The sequence below is a fragment of the Dermochelys coriacea genome, chromosome 1 (genome assembly GCF_009764565.3).
Source record: "Dermochelys coriacea isolate rDerCor1 chromosome 1, rDerCor1.pri.v4, whole genome shotgun sequence".
Lineage (NCBI taxonomy): Eukaryota > Metazoa > Chordata > Testudines > Dermochelyidae > Dermochelys > Dermochelys coriacea.
The window spans coordinates 243,565,035-243,587,001 of NC_050068.2; the positions used below are offsets into that span (position 1 = coordinate 243,565,035).

At 45.6% G+C, this 21,967-nt stretch overlaps 1 protein-coding gene across 2 annotated transcripts in view; it reads left to right on the forward strand.

Moving 5' to 3' along the window:
• The window catches only part of KDM5A (lysine demethylase 5A), an 82,866-nt gene that overhangs the window by 31,569 nt on the left and 29,330 nt on the right, over window positions 1–21,967 (forward strand). For both annotated transcript variants that reach the window (XM_038398140.2, XM_038398152.2), the window contains 6 exons: window positions 1,227–1,346; window positions 2,175–2,369; window positions 2,498–2,679; window positions 2,942–3,066; window positions 3,384–3,534; window positions 12,221–12,338. In XM_038398140.2, the coding sequence (XP_038254068.1) occupies window positions 1,227–1,346; window positions 2,175–2,369; window positions 2,498–2,679; window positions 2,942–3,066; window positions 3,384–3,534; window positions 12,221–12,338 (891 nt within the window). The remainder of the gene's footprint in view (window positions 1–1,226; window positions 1,347–2,174; window positions 2,370–2,497; window positions 2,680–2,941; window positions 3,067–3,383; window positions 3,535–12,220; window positions 12,339–21,967) is intronic.

A 21,967-nucleotide genomic window follows, 5' to 3' on the forward strand; every position in this document is an offset into this window, starting at 1 on the left:
TCTTGCAAAAAGACCCCAAAAAGCTGTAAATAAAATGATATAGTATAAATATATTCACTGCATATCATCATTTGATTTTTGTTCCTGTATTCCAGCTGTTCAAGAACCAGATATCTGAATTCAATATGTTAATGAAATAGTAATTAATCACTGGGCTTTGGTTAAATGTCACCATTAACATAGTCCAGTATCTGAGGGTGGCCAGCAACAGGTGCTTCAGAGGAAAGTATAACAAAAAAAAGGCTATTATAGGCAGATGTGAGGCAATCTGCCCCACACTAGGTCTCATCGTGATCTTTAACAATTTGAGGTTGATTTAAGCTCTGAAGCATGAGGTTTAGTATCTCTTCGAAAATTTTTGTTGGCATGAATTATAACTGTGGATATTCTTGATAGCAATATATATATGTCTGTTCCTTTTTCGAAACCGGAATTAACATATCTTAATATGAACCAAATTAATGGAACATTGTCAATTTTAAAATCTTGTGTAAACAGGTTGTTTCCCTTGTTACTATTGACATGGTAGCTTATTAAAACTAAAATCTTTAAAAAGTCATGTACACTGCTTTTGCTCTTTGCTTTTTGGTTAGCTTGGCCAGTGAAAATCAGTCAAGTTGGATTCAGAGTCACTTTTGTTTTAAACATTTTCATTTTCAGGTTCTCTACAATGCAACATTGTAGCAATGGCTGCAAGGTAGTTAAATTCCTTTTGACTTTAAAAAAAAAATCATGAAACATTTTTTTTTCTCAGGTTTAGTAGAATCTACATTTTTGTAAAATATGAATTGTCCCTTTTTAAGCAGAAGTCACTACCATTCACTTTCAGTAGGCTAAATTGCATCTCTGGCAGATGTCCCAACAAAGCAAAGTATACTCTTTCCCACAGGCTTTTAAACTTTGTGGTGTGAAGGGTTAAGTGATGATCCACTAACTGATAGTAGAGTAACTTCCTGCCTGAATCCCAAAAGGGACAAGCCCTGTGTTAGGCCTTTAACTGATGATTAATTTATTCAACCTTTTGCAGTAATGTTGTCAAAGAGGATTTAATTTTCAAAAGGTTAAACGCCCTCCTAATCTATCCTGCCCTAGTTAAATTCCTTATTCTCTCCTACAGGTGAAGGGAGATGGTTTCACAGTGTCCTTTTTTATGAATTATTTTAACTTTCTGTCTGCTTCCAATCTCAGTTTTCTACTTCCTTTCCCCCACCCTGATTTGTATTTAGGTGTACAGGACCAATCAGTGCGCTGGTGAGTTTGTTGTGACTTTTCCTCGTGCATATCACTCGGGATTTAACCAGGGCTACAACTTTGCTGAGGCCGTGAACTTCTGCACTGCGGACTGGGTGCGTTATGTTGCACATGTTTGTCCATGTCTCTGCTAGCTGGCCTTTATTAAGAGAATGTTAGTAACTTGTTCTGGATAGTAATCACATGTTACAGCAGTACCTGGCACTGCTATAGTTAAGTCATTTGAGTTTCCATCACAAAAAATGCATTTTGAGGGACTTATAAATCAATTCTAAATAGCTTGTAGTTGACATTTATGAATACTGGCTTTCTTTTAAGCACGTGTCTGAGCTAATCTGGACGATTAACACTTCAGTTAATTGCTAGGGCTGCAGAGGTGCTCTGTGATGCAGTTGTCCTTTCTGCACTTGTGTAGAATAGATAACCCACTGTGCTAAACCCTAAAGAGAAATGCTTGCTGCTGTGTTCTCCATTTCCCTTTGCTGCGGCCAGTTACGGCAGTTTTTAGTTGGTATAAGCATTAGCTCAAGATCCCTATTGTACCAGGACACTGCATAGCTAGAAACAGATGCAGGGCTCACTTTGGTAACTAGTTATGAATTTCCTTTTGCTTATTCTAAAATACGAACCCATTGGGCTCCAGAAATCCATATACTTAACTCTGTTAGCTTTTTTTTGTATGCTAAAAAAGATGCAAAACATGGCTCTCTTCATGTAGGCTCTGGAGACTTTGCCTTTGATAACTGGCACAATTTATCCATTATAACTGGTTACCTCCATTAAAAACTCTGTTCTTTAGTTGATGCATTTCTAAGTCTGCCTTTTCCCAACTCTTGTTGAGGGAGGCAAAATGGGGAGATGTTGGACAGCCCCTTGGAACATGCCCCCAAATAATGACTTTGTTGTTGCTTGGCATTTCATAGCTTCCGATTGGGCGTCAGTGTGTGAATCATTACAGACGGCTAAGGCGTCATTGCGTCTTCTCCCACGAGGAGCTGATCTTCAAGATGGCGGCAGATCCAGAGTGTTTGGATGTGGGGCTTGCTGCCATGGTCTGCAAGGAAATGACTCTCATGACAGAGGAGGAAACGCGCTTAAGGGAATCAGTTGTGCAGCTGGTGAGTACTGTGAGCGCAGCTTCTGCTTTTCGTCCTGTTGGTGTGGTACAGGGTTAATACAAGGCTTTTTGAAAGGAAGTGTGCTTTTTTCTTACTCATGTCCTTATCAAGTGTCAAATTTTTGTCAGGGAGTGCTGATGTCAGAAGAGGAGGTGTTTGAACTGGTTCCAGATGATGAGCGTCAGTGTGCAGCCTGCAGAACCACATGCTTCTTGTCTGCTCTTACTTGCTCTTGTAATCCTGAGCGGCTCGTATGCCTGTATCATCCGACTGACTTGTGTCCTTGTCCCATGCAGAAAAAGTGTCTCAGGTACACAAGCTTCCCCATCTCTCCTTTCCCATGTGCAGTGTGTCCCTGTTACTCAGAGACTTGTGGCGAAATATAGCAGTTGTTTTCATCTGCCTCTTTCTAACCAGCAGGGATAGCCTCCTCATTTCCCATGAGGCCAAGGAATCTGGGTATAATACAGAGCTTCTTAACCCTCATCTGTTGGTCTGTGTGAATAGAAACGGATGTCCTTTGTATTACAGGAGGTTTAATGTTCTTGCTCTTATCCCCTGTTTATCTACAGGTACCGGTATCCATTAGAGGACCTCCCTTCTCTTCTGTATGGAGTGAAAGTTAGAGCACAATCCTATGACACTTGGGTCAGTAGAGTTACAGAAACATTGGCTGCCAACCTCAACCACAAGAAAGGTCAGACTTCCATTGTTGCACACTGTAGCAGTTTGTTTGAGGGAATCCCCGCCTTTGTTCAGCCCATTTTTTCCAGTGAACGACCCAAGTATTGGATTGAGTTGCGATATTGCAGCTATTTGAAAGGAGGGATGTTCTTTGTGGAAGTGGAGAGATGGATCTAATTGAAAATGACACCAATACTAGATTGATGCTTTTCATTGCTGCTGTGCATTTCAGATCTAGCTAGCATGTTGAGAACTTGTTTGGGGACTAGTGAAACAGACTAAGGTGGCATTATTTTTTGTGCCCAGACTACTTGTATCCTATTATTGCAGATGTGATTGAGTTGAGAGTGATGTTGGAGGATGCTGAAGACAGGAAGTATCCAGAGAATGATCTCTTCCGCAGGCTCAGAGATGCTGTGAAAGAGGCAGAGACCTGTGCTTCGGTGGCACAGCTGCTTCTGAGCAAAAAGCAAAAACACAGGTAAGGCCAGTAGCTTTTTCAATCTTTTCTATGTATGTCGTCTTATACCCTCCTTCTCCTCCCACTTGGATGCTGGGTAGAAGCTCACTATCTTCTTTCTCCAGTAGTAGGGTGGCAGGGTAGTGGCAGGAATGCTGCGGTAGGGGACCATACTTTCACAGATGTGGGATGTGTTCAGCATCTTGTTTCTCAGCAGAACTCTGGACTGAATTATGGAAGCATATGGGAGGTAGAGGGGGTTTTGGGTGCTGATTAGGGATTCAATGACCATGGATAAGGCTGTGTTTTAGTCACGGGTATTTTTAGTAAAAGGCATGGACAAGTCTCGGGCAATAAACTTGTCCATGATGTTTACTAAAAATACCTGTGACTAAATCTCACCTGCTGGGAGGGGGCACTCCTGAAGACGTTTGTGGGGGGAGAGGGGCACGTGCGGGGGCAGAGGGGAAAGCAGCCCAGGGCCCCTGCTGCTGCTGGGCAGGGGACGGCCTGTGGTCCCACGGCTGTGGCTGGTCCAGGCAGGGGATGGCCCAGCCAACACTGGTCCTAGACCACTGCTCCAGGACAGTGCCAGGGATTAGCTACCTGGGGCTGCCAGAGCAGTGGACGGTGTGCCTGTCCCCTGGGCTTCCCCAGCTGCTAGGGTGGTCCTGAGGTCCGCTGCACCAGCACTGCAAAATTCATGGAGGTCACAGGAAGTCACGGAAGCCATGACTTCTGTGAATGATTTGCAGCCTTAACCAAGGAAGGGGTTGCAGGGAAAGAGACAGATAAACAAAAATGTAAAAGTAATGAAAATTTAGGATTAAACAAAACAGAAGTGTGGGTCAAGTATACTAGTAGAAATGGAAAATAGCTTAAAAGTACTGTTATTTAGGTTGCAAAGTCAAACACTCAGAAGTTAGGAAATGACAGATGTATGGCTGCCAGTGCTGCATTGTGCACCAGGCCTGTGGAAAAAATAGATGTGATCATGGAATTAAAGACTGTCATTATGCATGCACACAAGGGGCTGAATTCTGGCACTTTCAAACTTTTGAGTGGCTTGACGTTTACAACCTAAATGTTTTTTTTTAATGTAGTTTTCTGTGTGTAACTTTTCTTTTTCAAATCAAATCAAATGCTGTGTGCAACTGGAACACTATATGATCATCATCAGGGTTTGAACCCTTAACCTTCAAAATTGTAGCCAGACTATCACTTGAGCTACAGGAGTAATGACAGCATCTGGCAGCAGCAGCAGGCTATTATGTAACAGTGGGGTTGGTCTGCTATGTCCAGAGGCGCAGTCCAAGAAGCAGGGCTCCTACACCATGTGAGAAAAGGCTCAAGAATCCTTTCTAATGACAATCTAAACATAATGGTCACTACCAGTTCTCTGCACGCGCGCGCGCACACACTTTAAAATACTTTTAAAAAGGTAAGAGACAGATTAAAAATAGGTAAAGCAGAGCAAATCTGATATTTTAATACTTTTTATTTTTTTTAAAAGTATCTACAGAAAAAACAAACATAACTATAGATAAACTTCTCTTAATATATTAACCATTTTTTACATAGCTTCAGCTTGAAACATTTAATTATATAAAAATTGTTAAAATATAAATCAATTATTTGTATTACCCAATTTACAATCAAACAAAATTTGCTTATAAAAATCCAACTAGTTAAAGAAAAACTGTTAAGTTTGGTTCTACTCTTTATTTTAATTTCAGAGGAGGATGATAGAGTGGGAAGGGAACAAAGTGGGTAGAGAGAAGGGGGAAGTGAGGGACAGAGCATGGATCATTCAGATACTTCCAGGAAAGGACCCCATAGCTCTGAGAATTTTCCTTTGATATTTCTGTTATGGTATACAGTTCTTCTTCTTCTTTGAATAGTGCCTTATGGGTGATCCATTGTAGGTATATCTGCGTCCCTACGCCTCTGATAGGAGATTTTAGTTAGCAGTGTCCATTCAGCCTGCACGTCCGCTCTCCCTCCCTTGTGCTCTGCTTGAGGCTAACCAGCGCTGCACAGGCAAATCACCCTCAGTTCCTTTTCTACCATCCCTGGCCTGAGACTGAGCGAATAGCAGTCCTTTTCTCATTACCCAGTTTTAGAGTGTTTAGCTCTTGGAGTTATTGCTCATTTTTCCTTGGCTTTATAGGGTTTCTATTAGCCTTTCCTGTTTAAAAGAAACAACGCTGCAGGGCATAGGCACTGAAGTGTTGGTACGGCCTGTCAAACGCAAGAGCAAAGACTGTACCGTCTCCATGAAATTGGTATCAACATGACCACCTCCTAACAATCCTTGTCAGACCTCATGCAAGATCTCCGCCAGTTTCCTCGGTACCGCTGAGTCAGCACTGACAAACTCTGGAAGTACTGATCACCACGGTACCGCAGGAGTTTTGGTTTTCCAGAGATCTCTTGGATCTCTAGAGTCCTCTCCTTGGTACCACAGAGTCCTGCTCCTTGATACCAGGGCTCCAGTAACAAGCACATCTCGATTCCTGGAATCACTACCAGCATCGGGTCATTCACCTCCTCTTGTTGGCTCCACTGCTATCCAGCGAGGACTCGGACAGTGACTAGGAGGATATCTACTCACTAGCCTCACACCAGGGCCTTCCCAATTGCACCCTCGGTCAGAGCTTCAACACCTTTGGTATGACCCCCTTTTGTACCACCACCCACGCCTTTTTCCCAGATGGCCTGTACTGGGATCCACGGGCAGCCTACAGACATACTTCTCAGATGTCTAACGTCTCCCACCAGAAGTTGAGATGGTCTCCCTCAGCCTCTGTATCCAGAGCACCAGAACCTCAAGGTGATTTTGAGGAGCAAAAGGCCAGACTAGAAGAGGGGGTTACACCAATGACTAATAGCTCCTTCTCTTGCCCCAGATGAGGCAGTGATGCCTTCTCTGCCATCCATGGTGGATGGTGTAAAGCTATTTCTGGATCTAACAAAAAGGTGGCAGACACACTTCAAATTCTGCTATAGGAGGTGAAAGATACCCGTCATAAGCTCCTAGGCATATTTCATACCTCTTCTTCCTCCTTGAGAATCACACTCCCAGTCAACAAAGTGCTTTTAGATCCTGTTAAGGTCATTTGGCACATGCCAGCCTCTATTACACCAACATGCAAAAGGGCCAATAAAAAGTACTACGTGCCCTCCAAAGATGTGGAGTTCCTTTTTTCTCACCCTTCATCCAACTCTGTTGTGGACGCAGTAAATTCCTGTGGCCAACACCACAATAAATCCACCTCTTATGATAGAGACTGGAAAATATTTGATTTATTTGGTAGGAAGGAATATTCCTCGGTGACTTTGCAATTCAGAATTGCAAATTACCAAACCTTAATGGTGAAGTATGATCACATGAATTTTGCTAAACTGAATGCATTTATTGACCACCTGCTGAAGCACAGTGGAACCAGTTTCAGGCCATCAAAAATGAGGTGCAGTTGGTACTGAGAATGGCCTCCATACTGTGCTAGATGCTGCGGATACAGCAGCCTGCTCAGTGTCAACAACAGTAGTGATGCTACTGGTGTCATGGTTACACCTCTCAGGACTGCTGAAGGAGGTACAGACGAGAGCTGAGGACCTGCTGTTTGAGGACTCTAAACTCTTTGTGGATGAGCCTGATTTATCACTCCATACTCTAACAGATTCCAGAGCCCCACCCTATGCTCGTTAGGGATCTACACACTGGGACAGAAGAGGAAACTCTGTTCCCACCCATCCCGACCACTCCAGTGCCCAACACCAGAATGCGCCTATGAGCCACAGAGAAAGAGGCCTTAGGATTCAGAAGTGTAAACTGTCGGCTCTTCGATCCTCAACAGCTCAGCCCTCAATCTCAAAACACCAGTTTTGACGCCTTGGTCAAGGCTTTGGGAGACCACTCCCTGCAACATCAGCTGTGACCTACGTTCTTTTGGATGTTGCCTTTCTCTTTTTTCCTCTGAAACTGGGAAGATTTAACTTGTGAAAGATGGGTCTTGGAGATCATTTCCAAGGGGTACTCTATTCACTTTGCCTCCCTCCCTGTCCTCTTTCAGGGACCCTTCTCACAAGAGACTGTTAAGACAGGAAATACAGTAGAACCTCAGAGTTACAAACTGACTGGTCAACCGCATACTTCATCTGGAATCAGAAGTACATAATCGAACAGTGGCAGACATTGACACAAGTACGGTACTGTGTTTAAAAGTAAACTACTAAAAAAAAAACACAAATGGAAAGTTTAAAAAAAAGTTTGACAAGGAAACTGTCTGTGCTTGTTTCATTTCAATTAAGATGGTCAAAAGCAGCATTTTTTTTCTGCATAGTAAAGTTTCAAAGCTGTATTAAGTCAATGTTCAGTTTAAACCAAAGCATTTTGTTCAGAGTTATGAACATTTTAGAGTTACAAAACAACCTCCATTCCCGAGATGTTCGTAACTCTGAGGTTCTACTGTAGATCACTTGCTCTGACTAACAGCCATAGAACCAGTTCCTGTGCACCTTGGGCGCAAATGCTTTTATTCCCAATATTTCCTGATTCCCAAGAAAAATGGAGATTGGTGACTCATCCTAGATCTAAGAGCACTAAATACATGAAGGCACAAAGATTCAAGATGGTTGCACCAGCAGTGATTATACCATCTTTGGAACAGGGAGATTGGGTCTTGGCCATCGACCTGAAGGATGTCTACTTCCATATATAAATCCAACCATCCCACAGATAATTCCTCAGGTTTATCTTCAGTCTGGATCATTGCCAATACCGGGTGCTTCATTTTGGCCTCTTATCCGCACCCAAAGTATTCTCCAAGGTCCTCTCCATAGTAGCAGCCCATCTGTGCACCTTGGGGATCATGATTTATCCATATTTGAATGACTGTCTCATCAGAGCCTGCTCCTTCAACGATACCCTACAGGCCACCCACAGGACGATAGACATATTCACATAACTGGGCTTACAAATCAACACTCAGAAATTGACTTGAATCCAGTACAGTGCTTGAAGTTTGTAGGAGTCAATCTTGATGCAGCGAGAGTGTTCCTCCTGTGACACAGATTTCACAGCCTGCCCACTCTAATAGACACCGATAAAGCCAACCCACAAATGACAGCCAGACATTGCCTCCAGCTTCTTGGAAACATGGCGGCATGCACATTTTGATCTCTAATGCCAGACTGCACATGACATATCTACAGGCATGGCTCAGGTCTGTCTGCATACCAATCAAAGATAGGCTATACAAACCAGTGTCAAAACCCTCCAGGGTTAAGCATTCCCTGGAATAGTGGAAAGACCCAGTGAATGTCTTTGCAGAGGTCCCATTCACACAACCCCCAACATTTTTTCTAAAAGTGGATGCATTCTTAATAGGTTGGGGAGCCCACCTGAACAACCGCACGGTTGAGGGCAAATGGTCGTCCCCCCCCCCAAAATCGACCCTCCATATCAACTGCTTACAACTAAGAACGGTTAGAAATACTTGTGCACACTTTTTTCCACTAATCAGACACCATACAAAAATTATGACAGACAACATAACATGCGTGTTCTATATAAATTGACAGTGGGGTGCCAGATCATTCTCCCTGTGCATGGAAGCACTATAACTATGGAATTGGTGCATTTGCCATGTTGTCATATCAGCTGCTTACCTGCTAGGAAGATAACAGCCAGCAGTCTCAGCTGCAAGTTCTTACAGGACCGTGAATGGAAAATGAACCCAATTGTGCTGTACTGCATATTCTCTCACTGGGGAGCCCCAGCCATCGACTGGCTTGCCATTTACCTGAACAGGAAATGTCCACTCTATTGCTCCAGAGCCAGTTTAGGGAAATGCTCCTTAGGAGATGTACTCCTTCTCCCATGGGATTAAGTCCTTCTATGCACCTTTCCTCCGTTCCTTCTGCTAACAAAGGTCCTGATAAAAATGGAGAGGAAAAAGCACAAGTTATACTGATTGCTCCCACCTGGCAGAAACCTCTGTATCTGGCACAGCTAGTAATGTATCTACCAATCCCTCTCCAACCCACTCCTCTTCCTCTCCCAGAATGACGGGCAAACCCTCTATCCCAACTTACGCATCTTCTGGCTCAAGGCCTGGCTTTTTCATGGCTCCGACATGTAGAGCTGCTTCTCTGAGGAGGTGAAAGAAGTATTATTACACAGTAGAAAATTGGCTACCCATCGCACTTACCTGCAAAAATGGAGGTGATTCCAGGTCTGGTGTAATTCCAAACATAGCCCCACTGTCTTCCTCCCTTCCCTTTGAGAGGTGTGTCCCAATGGGTGGTCTGCAACCCACCCTTCTCCCCTCTACTTTGGATGCTCAGTAGGGGTTCTGCAATGGAGAAGGAACTGAAGGTGGCTTGCCCATGCAGCGCTAGTTAGCCTTGAGGTAGAGCACAAGGGAGGGAGAACGCATGTGTGGGCCAAACGGCCTCTGCTATCTAAAATCTCCAATCAGAGTTGCAGGCACACACATACACCTATAGTGGAGGACCCATGGGGGACACGCATCAAAGAACTGTCTTTACTGCACAAGGAGAGTAACTTCCTCTTTCCCATGGTGGCCAGGCTTACAAAGTCAGTGCTCCCGTCTTCAATTATTGATTGCTTTTTGGATTTCCATTTTTGTAGTTCCAATCTTTTAGTAATTATTAGTGCTCTGCTTAGCCAAAGTTTTCAGATTTATTCAGCTTCCTGTTAACATCCATTAGATTTAAAATTACATGTTTAGCTTGTAGCACAATTTTATTTGATAAGAAAAAATAACTCTGCAATTAAGTTCTGCTCAAAGCATACAGGTTTAGAAGCATTCCCAGAGCACATGGAATCAGTGCCAAAATTTGACTTAATGGCATCTGTTTGAACAGATGGAGAAGAATCAGGTTCTTTAAAAACAAATGAACTACTAACCAGGTGTGTGCCCATTGCTCTGTTCATTTTCTTGTAAGGTGTCCTTTTTTTTTTTTTTTTTTTTTTAAATAAGACTAAGTTCTTAGGGCAGGGACTATCATGTGTTTGTGTAGCATCTGACATAGAGGCAGCCCAGTCTTCGCTGGAACCATTGGGCAGTGCGAGGCTGGAACGAACATAAAGTAGAGTTCTTCAAGCATTTATCTATACAGATCCCACTTTAGGTGCATGCATGCAAGCCCAGAATCTTTTAGCCGGCAGCATCCATTGAGGCTGCATGTGCTCCCTGTGCACCCTTGTACCCCCTATAGAGAGGGTATGAAAGGCAGAGCAGTCCCAACGGCCACTCTGTTCTTTCTTGTCACACGTGGCAGCAAGTGAGCAGGGTTGAACAAAATTCATGATTTGGCTGGCCTTCCGTATACTGTAATTCATAAGGGCAGAAGTCGTTTATTTATTTATTTTAAACCAATTTAATGGCTTACTGGTATTTTTACCTAAGCTTTGAGTCTCCTGCGGAAGCTAAGCTCCACACCCTGGATGGTCTCAGGACTACGATCTTTTAACTTTCCAGAACAAAGCTTTTTTGTAAATCAGCTAGACTTCTTGTACCTTTTGGTAATAAGTATAAGGGGCAGGCTGTATCCTCTAACTTTCTAAATGGGATACAGACTGCATGAAAATTCACTAGTTGAATGAACTACCTGTTCCTTCATGAATTAGGATCTCCTCTTCAAAGGCCGAGTTGACATCCATGCCTTGTTTCAGAGGGGGTCCTTATTTCTGAAATGTATAGAGGAGCTACTTGGAGTTCAGTTAATACATTTATCAATCACTACTCCACTGTGATAGTCTAGATCAGATGTGCAGCTTGGCAGGGCAGTTCTAGAGTCATTATTTAGATAGGTTTCAGAGTAGCAGCTGTGTTAGTCTGTATTCGCAAAAAGAAAAGGAGTACTTGTGGCACCTTAGGGACTAACATGTTTATTTGAGCATAAGCTTTCGTGAGCTACAGCTCCGATGAAGTGAGCTGTAGCTCACGAAAGCTTATGCTCAAATACATTGGTTGGTCTCTAAGGTACCACAAGTACTCCTTTTCTTTTTGCATTATTTAGATAGGATTCCAGTCACCTACCTTGTAGAGAAAAGCGGTTATTTACCTTAGTTATTGAAGTTCTTCAAGATGCTTTTGTTCACACACATCCTAGGACCCCTCCCTTCTGTATTAGTGAAGGAATTGAGTGGGACAGCTCCCTCTTAACCTCTCACTGTGGGGGCACAGGACACACATGCAGCCCCAAAGGACACACTTCTGGCTAAAAGTTGCTAGGCTTGCACACACATACAGTGGGATCTGTGTGAACAAAAGCATCTCAAAGAGCTCCGGTTTCTATAAGGTAAGTAACTTCTGTTTGCCACATCCACCACTCGTAACCTATTGCCAGTTGTGGCTCCTCCTGGGTATGTTCCTGGTGTAATGGTACATTGTGTTCACTTCAGGAGAAAGTTTTTGCCATTGAATTACAGTGTGAATGTTGGGGAGATAATGGAGATTTTACTGGCTCTTTGTTAATAATACTTGAGAGCTCTATGGTGCCTGTGAATAGAATTGACTGGAGATTCAATTTATGGTCCCATGAACACTGAAGTGATGAGACTTTTAAACTTATAGTCATGATACTCTCTACTGGTGGGAGCTCACTCAAGCAAGTGTTGCCCACTGTTTTCATCTAATCTTGTTTGTAACTTTGCATCTCTTTGCTCGTATAGCAGGCTGAGCCCAGATAGCGGGAGGACTCGGACCAAGCTGACGGTGGAGGAGCTGAAAGCATTTGTCCAACAGCTATTCAGCCTTCCATGTGTCATTAGCCAGGCCCGACAAGTAAAGGTAGGTTTTGCATCCATTGTTTGATGTATTGGGTTTTGTGACACCTGGTGAAGTTTCCCAGTATAGAGTGCAAGGTAATTTTGCTCCTCCTGTAGTTTTGCCCTTTCTCATTTTTCTTTGCTGTCCTTTCCCCCCCACCCCCTCACTTCTGCCCAAGAAGTATACTATTCTCCAGGCGGCTTCTTTCTTAGTTAATAAGGTTTTCCGACTTCCATCAATCTGCTTTGGTGCAATTGAGTAGCGTATGGGCATTGTTACGGTGCTTTGGGTGACAAAGGTCATGAAAAATGATCCTAACTCAGATGGTAAAAAAATGCAAAAGGAAAAGTTTTTACTATCTTCTGTTTTATCCCTTGGAATGTGATCTCACCCCATTTAGTCCCAAGGGGATAGGAAGCTGTCTGGCACTTTAGCTTTTGTGTGCATCACTTGGTATAGAGTACAAATAAAGTTACAATGCTTGCCTGTACTGTGTTTTCACATGTGTAGGCACCACATTACCAGGAAAACTCTAAGTAGAAGAGGTTGAGAGAGAAAAATGTGAACGGCTAGAGAGCATTGATTTGAGGAAATGTTGAAACTGCCAAGTGTGCTGAGCTTGATTAAGAGGTAGTGGTGAACAAAAATCTACAAATATTTGAAGGGTGTAAACACCAAGAAAAGGTGGGGAACTATTTAGAATGGTTTGAAGGGACCTGGCTAAGAGTAAAGAGAAGATATTAAAGGGAAACTTAAACTGAATTGCAGTGAAAACTTACACCGAGAAGGCTGTGGAATAGTCTCTCCACAGAAATGATGAAAATCTCATCATCTGGGATGATTTAAAACTAGATCAAACAAAACAGTAAAGTGCATTAACAGTTCTTCAATGGTGGAGTGATGGACTGAATGGGATTTTTCAGCTTTTTAATTTCTTATTTAAGATAAGTAGATATTTGCCATGACTCTTCTGGGCCTGAGCAGTAGACTCAAAAGTGCTGACTCAGACTTGGGATTCTTCAAGTGCTTGCACATGTCCATTCCAGTATAGGGTGCACAGTTGCTGGAAACTTTTTCCCTTGGTGGCATCTGTCGGGTCAGCTCTGATATGCTCTGGTGTTGCATGCTCAGAGCACCGGTATAAAGCCCCCTGCAGACCTGCGCCCTCTCGGTTCCTTCTTACTGCCCATGATGGTCGCTGGATGGTCCTTGCATTACAAGTACTTTTCTCAGTGGACTTTTCTATCTATTATTGTATATAGTTACGTTTCTGTTAGTAGTTAGTTAGCGTTTCTCCATTTTATTCTCCACCCCAGGGCATGCCTCAGTCACTGGGCTTCAAGACTTGTGCCTCTTGTAACAAAGCTATGCCTTTGAGCAACCCCTCATTTCAGCTGCCTTTAGTGCCTGGGGAAGCTCACGTGCGGGAGTACTGTAAGATCCGTAGGGACTTTAAGCTCTCCACCAAAAAAGATTGGGACGTTAGGCTGAAGTCCATCTTAATGGAGGCAGCGCTAAGACCTCCCTTAGCGCTGGGAGATTGAGATTCTGCACCAAGTATCTCAACATCAATGAGCTCATGGCTTCGATCTTTGGGCCTGCCTCATGAGGTCCAGTGGACTCTGCAGGATCTTCCCTTTTGAGGGCACTTTGCTCTGTCGGTTTGGAGTCTTTTCCAAGCAACATGGCCTAAATGATTCCAGGGCTAACTTGAACTTCCTAAGTCTTTATACCCTGGTACCCATGAGGAAGCATTATAAGCCTCATCCAGCCTCTCAAATCTTTCTGTCACCTGTCTGACAGGACTCGTACAGGAAGGGGAGCAGGGACTTTAGATGAAGTTCCCAATCTTTGTCTGAGTGCATGCTACTCCTCCCCGATACTCTGGGGGTTCCAAGCAGGCCTTTTGATGGGACGCTCGGGGATGACGTACCAGCAGAGAACTTGGATCCAAGTGCCCCCTTACTTGTGGATTGTTTATCCCATTTCTGTTGGGCATGGGCCCATATCAAGATAGACCTCTGGTTGCTAAGCAAGATAGAAAAGGAAAATACCCTTCTGTTCAGTTCTTCCCTGTCCCTCTTCGGGCACTATTTTCATGAGCAACTTCTAGCCTAAGAGGTGCAGTGGCTCCTTAGGGTGGGAGCCATGGAAGACGTTTCTCTGGAGTTAAGGGGCCAAAGGTTCTACAACCGCTGTTTCCTAATCCCAAGAGCCAACAGTGATCTCAGACTAATTCTGGACCTGCAAAAGCTCAACAGATACATGAATAAGCTAAAGTTACACGGGTCTCCTTGGCTTTCATCATATGCCACCCTTGATTTTGAAGGACGCTTACTTCCACTTTTCGATTTCTTCACCCTCCCCCCCCCCCCCCCCCCCCCCCCGGGACACAACGTTCCTGAAGTTTGTCGTGAATCATGTGAACTACCAATTCACAGTTTTCCCATTTGGCCTACTGGTGGCCCCGTGAGTGTTTACCTTTATATTGGACTCCACCTGGACCCTGGTCCAACACACTTGGTAATCCATTCAGCATTCCAGGACTTAGGACTCTGATAAATATGCAGAAATCTCCCCTATTCCCTGGCTCAGAGGATAGTTTATCGGAGCAATCCTCCATTCTGTTCAAGCCAGAGCCTTCCTCCAAGAAGGGCAGTTCCAGGTAATAGTGATGCTTAAAGTGCCTCAGAGCTCATCCCACCATGATAGCAAAAAGTTGCTTGAGGCGCATGGGCCACATGTCCTCATGCACCTATGTGGTGCAGCATGCAAGACTTTGAGTCGGACCTCTCCAAGCGTGGCTGGTGTCTGTATAGTCACCAAGCAGACACTATTTGGACGCAGTCATCGCAGTTCCCCTGTTAGAGAGAATCTTCCTCAGCTGGTGGCTAGACCTACTGACGGTGCACTTGGGAGTCCCGTTCTCAAGATCCCAACCATCTATATCTGTCGTTGCGGATGCTTCAGTGATGGGCTGGGGTGCTCACTTGGGTTCCCTCAGAACTCTGGGCTTCTGGTCTCCGGAAGAGCATTCTCTACACCTCCATGTCGGGGAGCTCAGGCAGTTCTCTTGGCTTGCCAGATGTTCCAGCAAGAAAGTGTCAGTTCTCACAGATAACACAATGGTGTTTTATATCAACAGGCAGGAAGGTGCTCGCTCCTTTCCCCTTTGTCAGGAAGTGCTTCGTGTGTGGGAATTTTTCATAGCACACTTAATCCACCTCAGGACCTCCTATCTTCTGGGGTCACAGAATGAACTATTGGATCACCTCAGCAGATCCTTCTCCAACCACCACGAGTGGTCCATGCTCCCAGATGTTGTGAAAGCCGTTTTCCAGAGGTAGAGAACTCCCCAGATCTGTTTGAGTAGCAACCGTGTTAGTCATCACCCGAACCTTGAGTCACTCCAACTTCGGCCTGGAAGCTCCATGACTGAGCCCTTCAGATCTAGCATGCTCTGAGCATGTCCACAATCTACCAGAGCCACTTATCTGGCAAAGTGGAAAAGATTCTCTATCTGATATGCACAGAAGGGTGTCTCACCTACACAATCATCAGTGCTTTTCATTCTGGGATACTTACTGCCCTTGAAACGACAAGGTCTAACCATGGCGTCTATTAGTCCATCTTGACGTGATCTCAGCCTTTCATCCCTGGGTAAATGGCCAATCTGTGTTCTCAAACAACATCTCTAATCTGTTTCTTAAGGGCCTTGAGAGGTTGTACCCCAGGTACCCCAACAACTAATCTCTCCCTGGGACCTCAACCTGGTATTTATTAAAACTGACAGGACCCCAATTTGAGCCACTGGCGACTTGCTCCCTGCTTCACCTGTCCTGGACGATGACTACCTTAGTGGCCAACTCTCTTCTTCCAGAAGAGTCTCGGAGATCCGTGTCCTCAGATTAGAATCACCATACACTGTATCCTTCAAGGACAAGGTCCAATTGCATCTTCATTCAGCTTTCCTTCCAAAAGTGGTTTCACAATTGTATAGCAATGAGGCCATCTTCCTCTAATGGTCTTGTATCCAAAATCACATGCCAACCAGGGAAGAGCAAAGGCTCCACTCGCTAGATGTTAGAGGTGCACTGGCTTGCTACATAGAAAGGGCTAAACAATTCATGGCCATTGCAGACAGGATGAAAGGTCTTGCCATCTCATCCCGGATAATTTTATCATAGATCACCTCCTGCATCCCCGTACATTACAACCTGGCAAAGCTGGTCAGCATAATCTTTCAGAGGTGGGGAATTCCTCAGGTGGACCAGTTTGTGTCCAGGCAGAACAGAAAATGCCACGTGTTCTGTTCAGTCTGCAGGATGGACGGGGCTCCCTATCAGACGCCTTTCTCATTCCGTGGTCGGGGGCACTGATGTATGCCTTCGCGCCAGTGCAGTTGATTCACAAGGTCCTTGTGAAGCTCATGCAGGACAGGGTAAAGATTATCCTAATAGCCCCTGTGTGGCCTTGCCAGCACGGGTTCAGCATGTTGCCAAACCTTTTGGTAGCTGCCCTGCTGCAGCTAGCCCTTTGGCCGGATTTGCTGTCCTCGAACCACAGCAGTCTTTTGCACCTGAACCTGTCGGTGCTGCACTTGATGGCTTGGCTGCCGCATGTCTTAAGTGCGGATGCTCGGCCAAAGTTCAGTAGGTCTTGCTGGGTAACAGGAAAGCCTCCACCAGAGCGACTTACCTGGCCAAATGGAAAAGGTTTACATGGTGGGCTTCGGAGTGGCGTGTACAAGCCAAGCAGGCCCCACTGCAGGAGATAATGGATTATCTGCTGCACCTCAAACTCCCAAGGTTTGTCCCTGTCGTCAATTAAGGTCCACCTGGCTGCTATCTCTGCTTTCCCACTCCTCGTTCCAAGGCAGGTTGATTTTTCACTCAGGCCTTGTCTACACTACGAAATTAGGTCGAATTTATAGAAGTCGGTTTTGTAGAATTGTTTTTATACAGTCGAGTGTGTTTGTCCCCACACAGATGCTCTAAGTGCATGTAGTTGGCGGAGTGTGTCCACAGTACCGAGGCAACCGTCGACTTTCGGAGTGTTGCACTGTGGGTAGCTATCACACAGTCTCTGCTGCCCATTTGAATTCTGGGTAGAAATCCCAGTGCCTGATGGTGCTAAAACATTGTTGCGGTTGGTTCTGGGTACATATTGTCAGGCCCTCCCTCCCTCCCTCCATGAAAGCAAGGGCAGACAATCATTTTGTGCCTTTTTTCTTGTTACCTGTGCAGACGCCATACCATGGCAAGCATGGAGCCCGCTCAGCTAACTGTCACCGTATGTCTCCTGGGTGCTGGCAGACGTGGTACTGCATTGCTACACAGCAACAGTTTATTGCTTTTTGGCAGGAGACAGTGCAGTATGACTGTTAGACATCGTCGACGTAGTCCAGGGTGCTCTTTTAACTGACCTTGAAGAGGTCGGGGCGCCTGGGCAAACATGGGAGTGACTCAGCCAGGTCATTTCCCTTTTTAAGTTTTGTCTCATGGAGATTCAGTCCGACTGGCAGTGCACTGTCTTTTATTTGCAGCCAGCAGAAGACGATGGTCAGCAGTCATACTGCATCGTCTTCTGCCGAGCACCCAGGTGATAACGATGGCTAGCGGTTGTACTGCACAGTCTGCCGCCAGCAAGATGTATAAACATAGATGAAGTGGATCAAAACAAGAAATAGACCAGATTTGTTTTGTATTCATTTTCTCCTTCCTCCCTCCCTCCGTGAAATCACGGCCTGTTAAACCCAGTTTTGAGTTCTATCATCAAGGTTTTGAGTTCTATCCTGGAAAGGGCCATTCTGTTTCTCACAAAGCCACCCCCTTTGTTGATTTTAATTCCCTGTAAGCCAACCCTGTAAGACATGTTGTCAGTCACCCCTCCCTCCGCCAGAGCAATGGCAAACAATTGTTTTGCGCCCTTTTCCCTGGATTGCCCGAGCAGGAGCAGACGCCATAGCACAGCAAGCATGGAGCCCATTCAGCTCACCACAGTAGTTATGACCTTTGTAAACACCTCACGCATTATCATGCAGTGTATGCAGAACCAGCACCTGAAAAACCAGGCGAGGAGGCGATGGCAACGCGGTGATGAGGACATGAACACGCTTTTCTCTAAAATCCCGTTCCCCCGCAATTTGGAGATCAAGGTGTTAATGGGGCAGGTTCATGCCGTGGAACGCCAATTCTGGGCCCGGGAAACAAGCACAGAGTAGTGGGACCACATAGTGTTGCAGGTCTGGGATGATTCCCAGTGGCTCTGAAACTTTCGCATGAGTAAGGGCTCTTTCCTGGAACTTTGACTTGCTTTCCCCTGCCCTGAAGTGCAAGAATACCAAGATGAGAGCAGCCCTCACAGTTCACAAGCGAGTGGCAATAGCCCTGTGGAAGCTTGCAACGCCAGACAGCTACCAGTCAGTCGGGAATCAATTTGGAGTGGGCAAATATACTGTGGGGGTTGCTGTGATGCAAGTAGCCAATGCAGTCACTGAGCTGCTGCTGTCAAAGGTAGTGACTCTGGGAAATGTGCAGTCATACTTGATGGCTTTGCTGCAGTGGGATTCCTTAACTATGGTGGGGCTATAGACGGAACGCATATCCCTATCTTGGGACCAGATCACTAGAGCAGCCAGTACATAAACCGCAGGGGGTACTTTTCAATGGTGTTGCAACCACTGGTGGATCACAAGGGACATTTCACCAACATCAACCTGGGATGGCCGGGAAAGGTTCATGACGCTAGTGTCTCCAGTAACTCTGGTCTGTTTAAACGACTGCAGGAAGGGATTTACTTCCCAGATCAGAAAATAACTGTTGGGGATGTTGAAATGCCAATAGTTATCCTTGGGGACCCAGCCTACCCCTTAATGCCCTGGCTCATGAAGCCGTACACGGGCACCCTGGACAGTAGTCAGGAGCTGTTCAACTATAGGCTGACCAAGTGCAGAATGGTGGTAGAATGTGCATTTGGACATTTAAAGGGTCACTGGCGCAGTTTACTGACTCGCTCAGACCTCAGCGAAACCAATATTCCCATTGTTGTTGTTGCTTGCTGTGTGCTCCACAATCTCTGAGAGTAAGGGGGAGACGTTTATGGCGGGGTGGGAGGTTGATGCAAATCGCCTGGCAGCTGAATACGTGCAGCCAGACACCAGGGCGGTTAGAAGAGCACAGGAGGGTGCGGTGTGCATCAGAGAAGCTTTGAAAACCAGTTTCACGACTGCCCAGGCTACAGTGTGACACTTCTGTTTTGTTTCTCCTTGATGAAAACCTACCCCCTTAGTTGACTCTTAATTCCTTGTAAGCCACCCACCCTCCCCCCTTCGATCACGGCTTGCTTGCAAAGCAAATAAAGTCTCTATCATTTAAAAAAAACATGTATTCTTTATTAATTGATTATAAAAATAGGGAGATAACTCACAAGGTAGCCCGGGTGAGGTGTGGGAGGAGGAAAGGAAAAGGCCACTTTAAAACTTGTTGAATCCATCCTTCTGTTGCTTGGGCTGTTCACTGGGGTGGAGTGGTTGGGTGCCCGGAGCCTTCCACCTCACGTTCTTGGACTTCTGGGTGAGGAGGCTGTGGAACTCGAGGAGGAGGAAGGGTGGTTAAACGGGCTGCAGCGACAGTCTGTGATCCTGCTGCCGTTCATGAACCTCCACCAGATGCCGGAGCATGTCTGTTTGATCCCGCAGTAGCCCCAGCGTTGCCTCATGCTTCCTCTGATCTTCCTGCCACCACCTCTCTCCACATTCATAGGCCGCTTTCCTGTACTCTGCTGTTGTGTCCCTCCGCACAGCTCTGTCAGTGCTGGACAACTGCATGAGCTCAGAGAACATGTCAGCGCACGTGCGTCTTTTTTCGCCGCCTTATCTGAGAGAGAGAGCCTCTGGGATGGAGGAGGGAGGCTTGAAATATTTGCAGCTGCTGGAGGGGAAAAAAGGGAGTGAAGTATTTAAAAAGATACATTTTACAGAACAATGGCTGTATTCTTTCACGGTGAACAACACTATTCACATGTACCAAATCACGTGCTATGTAAAGGTCGCATTTTGCATCTTGTATTGAGTGCCTGTGGCTTTGATGTTAGAGATCACACACGCAGGGCCGGGCAACAGAATTAGGCTTGCAGGCGGCCATGGTAAGCCATAGTCTTTCAGCTTCTGCAACCTTCATAACAGCAGCCCCCTCCTTTCCCATACCAAGCAAAGCCCGTTGAGTTGGCTATTTAGTGCTGCAGTTTTCCTGTAACCGTGCCGCAGCAGAAACCAAACTAACCCCTTCCCCACCCCCCCATCCAATTCTCTGGGATGATCACTTTTCCCCTCCCCCCACTGCGTGGCTGATAACAGGGAAGATCCCTGCTAGCCAAATGCCAACAGCTCAGTGCCAGTGCCCCCGCCCCCCCCCCCGCCAGCGTGGCTAACTGCCGGGAGGATTTATTTTCATCCACAGGCAAACAACCCAGTAGGAACGGCCACTTCTGAATGTCCCCTTAATCAAATTCCCCTATTTCAACCAGGTTACCATGAATGATATCGCTCTCCTGAGGATAACACAGGGATAAAGAACGGATGTTGCTTGAATACCCGCAAACACTGGGACCATACGCTGCCAGGCTTTGTCATGCAGTGATACCAGATTACTTGCTACTAGCATGGCGTGGTAAAATGTCCTACCATGGAGAATGGAATAAGGCTGCTCTCCCCAGAAACCTTCTGCAAAGGTCTTTAGAATACCTCCAGGAGAGCTTCATGGAGATGTCCCTGGAAGATTTCCACTCCATCCCCAGACACGTTAACAGACTTTTCCTATAGCAGTACTAGCCACGAATGCATCCCAAGTCCTCAGGGATACTTAATCATTAAACGCTTGCTTTTTATAACGTATTACATTTAAAAAGGTACTCACCAGAGGTCCCTTCTCCAGCTTCGTTGGGTTGGGAGGGTATTTCAGTCAGGGTGATAAAAAGATCCTGGCTGTCAGGGAGAATGGTGTGCTGTGTGCTCTCCGCAAGCTCATTGTCCTCCTCATCTTCCCCATCTGCAAAATCCTCAGCCATGACAGAGAGTATCCCATCCACGGACAGGGGTGGGCTAGTGATGGCAGCCTCCCCTAGAATTGCATGCAGCTCAGTGTAGAAGCAGCATGTCTGGGGCTCTGTCCTGGAGCGTCCGTTTGATTCTTTGGTTTTCTGGTATGCTTGTCTGAGCTCCTTAAGTTTCACGTGGCACTGTGTTGCGTCCCTGATGTAGTCTCTGTCCCTCATGACCTCTGAGATTTTTTTGAAATGTTTTGGCATTTCATCTTTTGGAACGTAGTTCTGATAGCACGGATTCCTCTCCCCATACAGCAATCAGATTCAGTACCTCCCGTTCAGTCCATGCTGGAGTTCGTTTTTGATTCTGGGACTGCATGGTCACCTGTGCTGATGAGCTCGCCTGGCCAAACAGGAAATGAGATTCAGAAGTTCCCCGGGCTTTTCCTGTACACCTGGCCAGTGCATCAGAGTTCAGAATGCTGGCCAGAGCGGTCACAATGGTGTACTGTGGGATAGCTCCTGGAGACCAATATCTTCGAATTGCGTCCACACTAACCCTAATTTGAAACAGCGATGTCTATTTCAGCGCTAATCTCCTCGTTGGG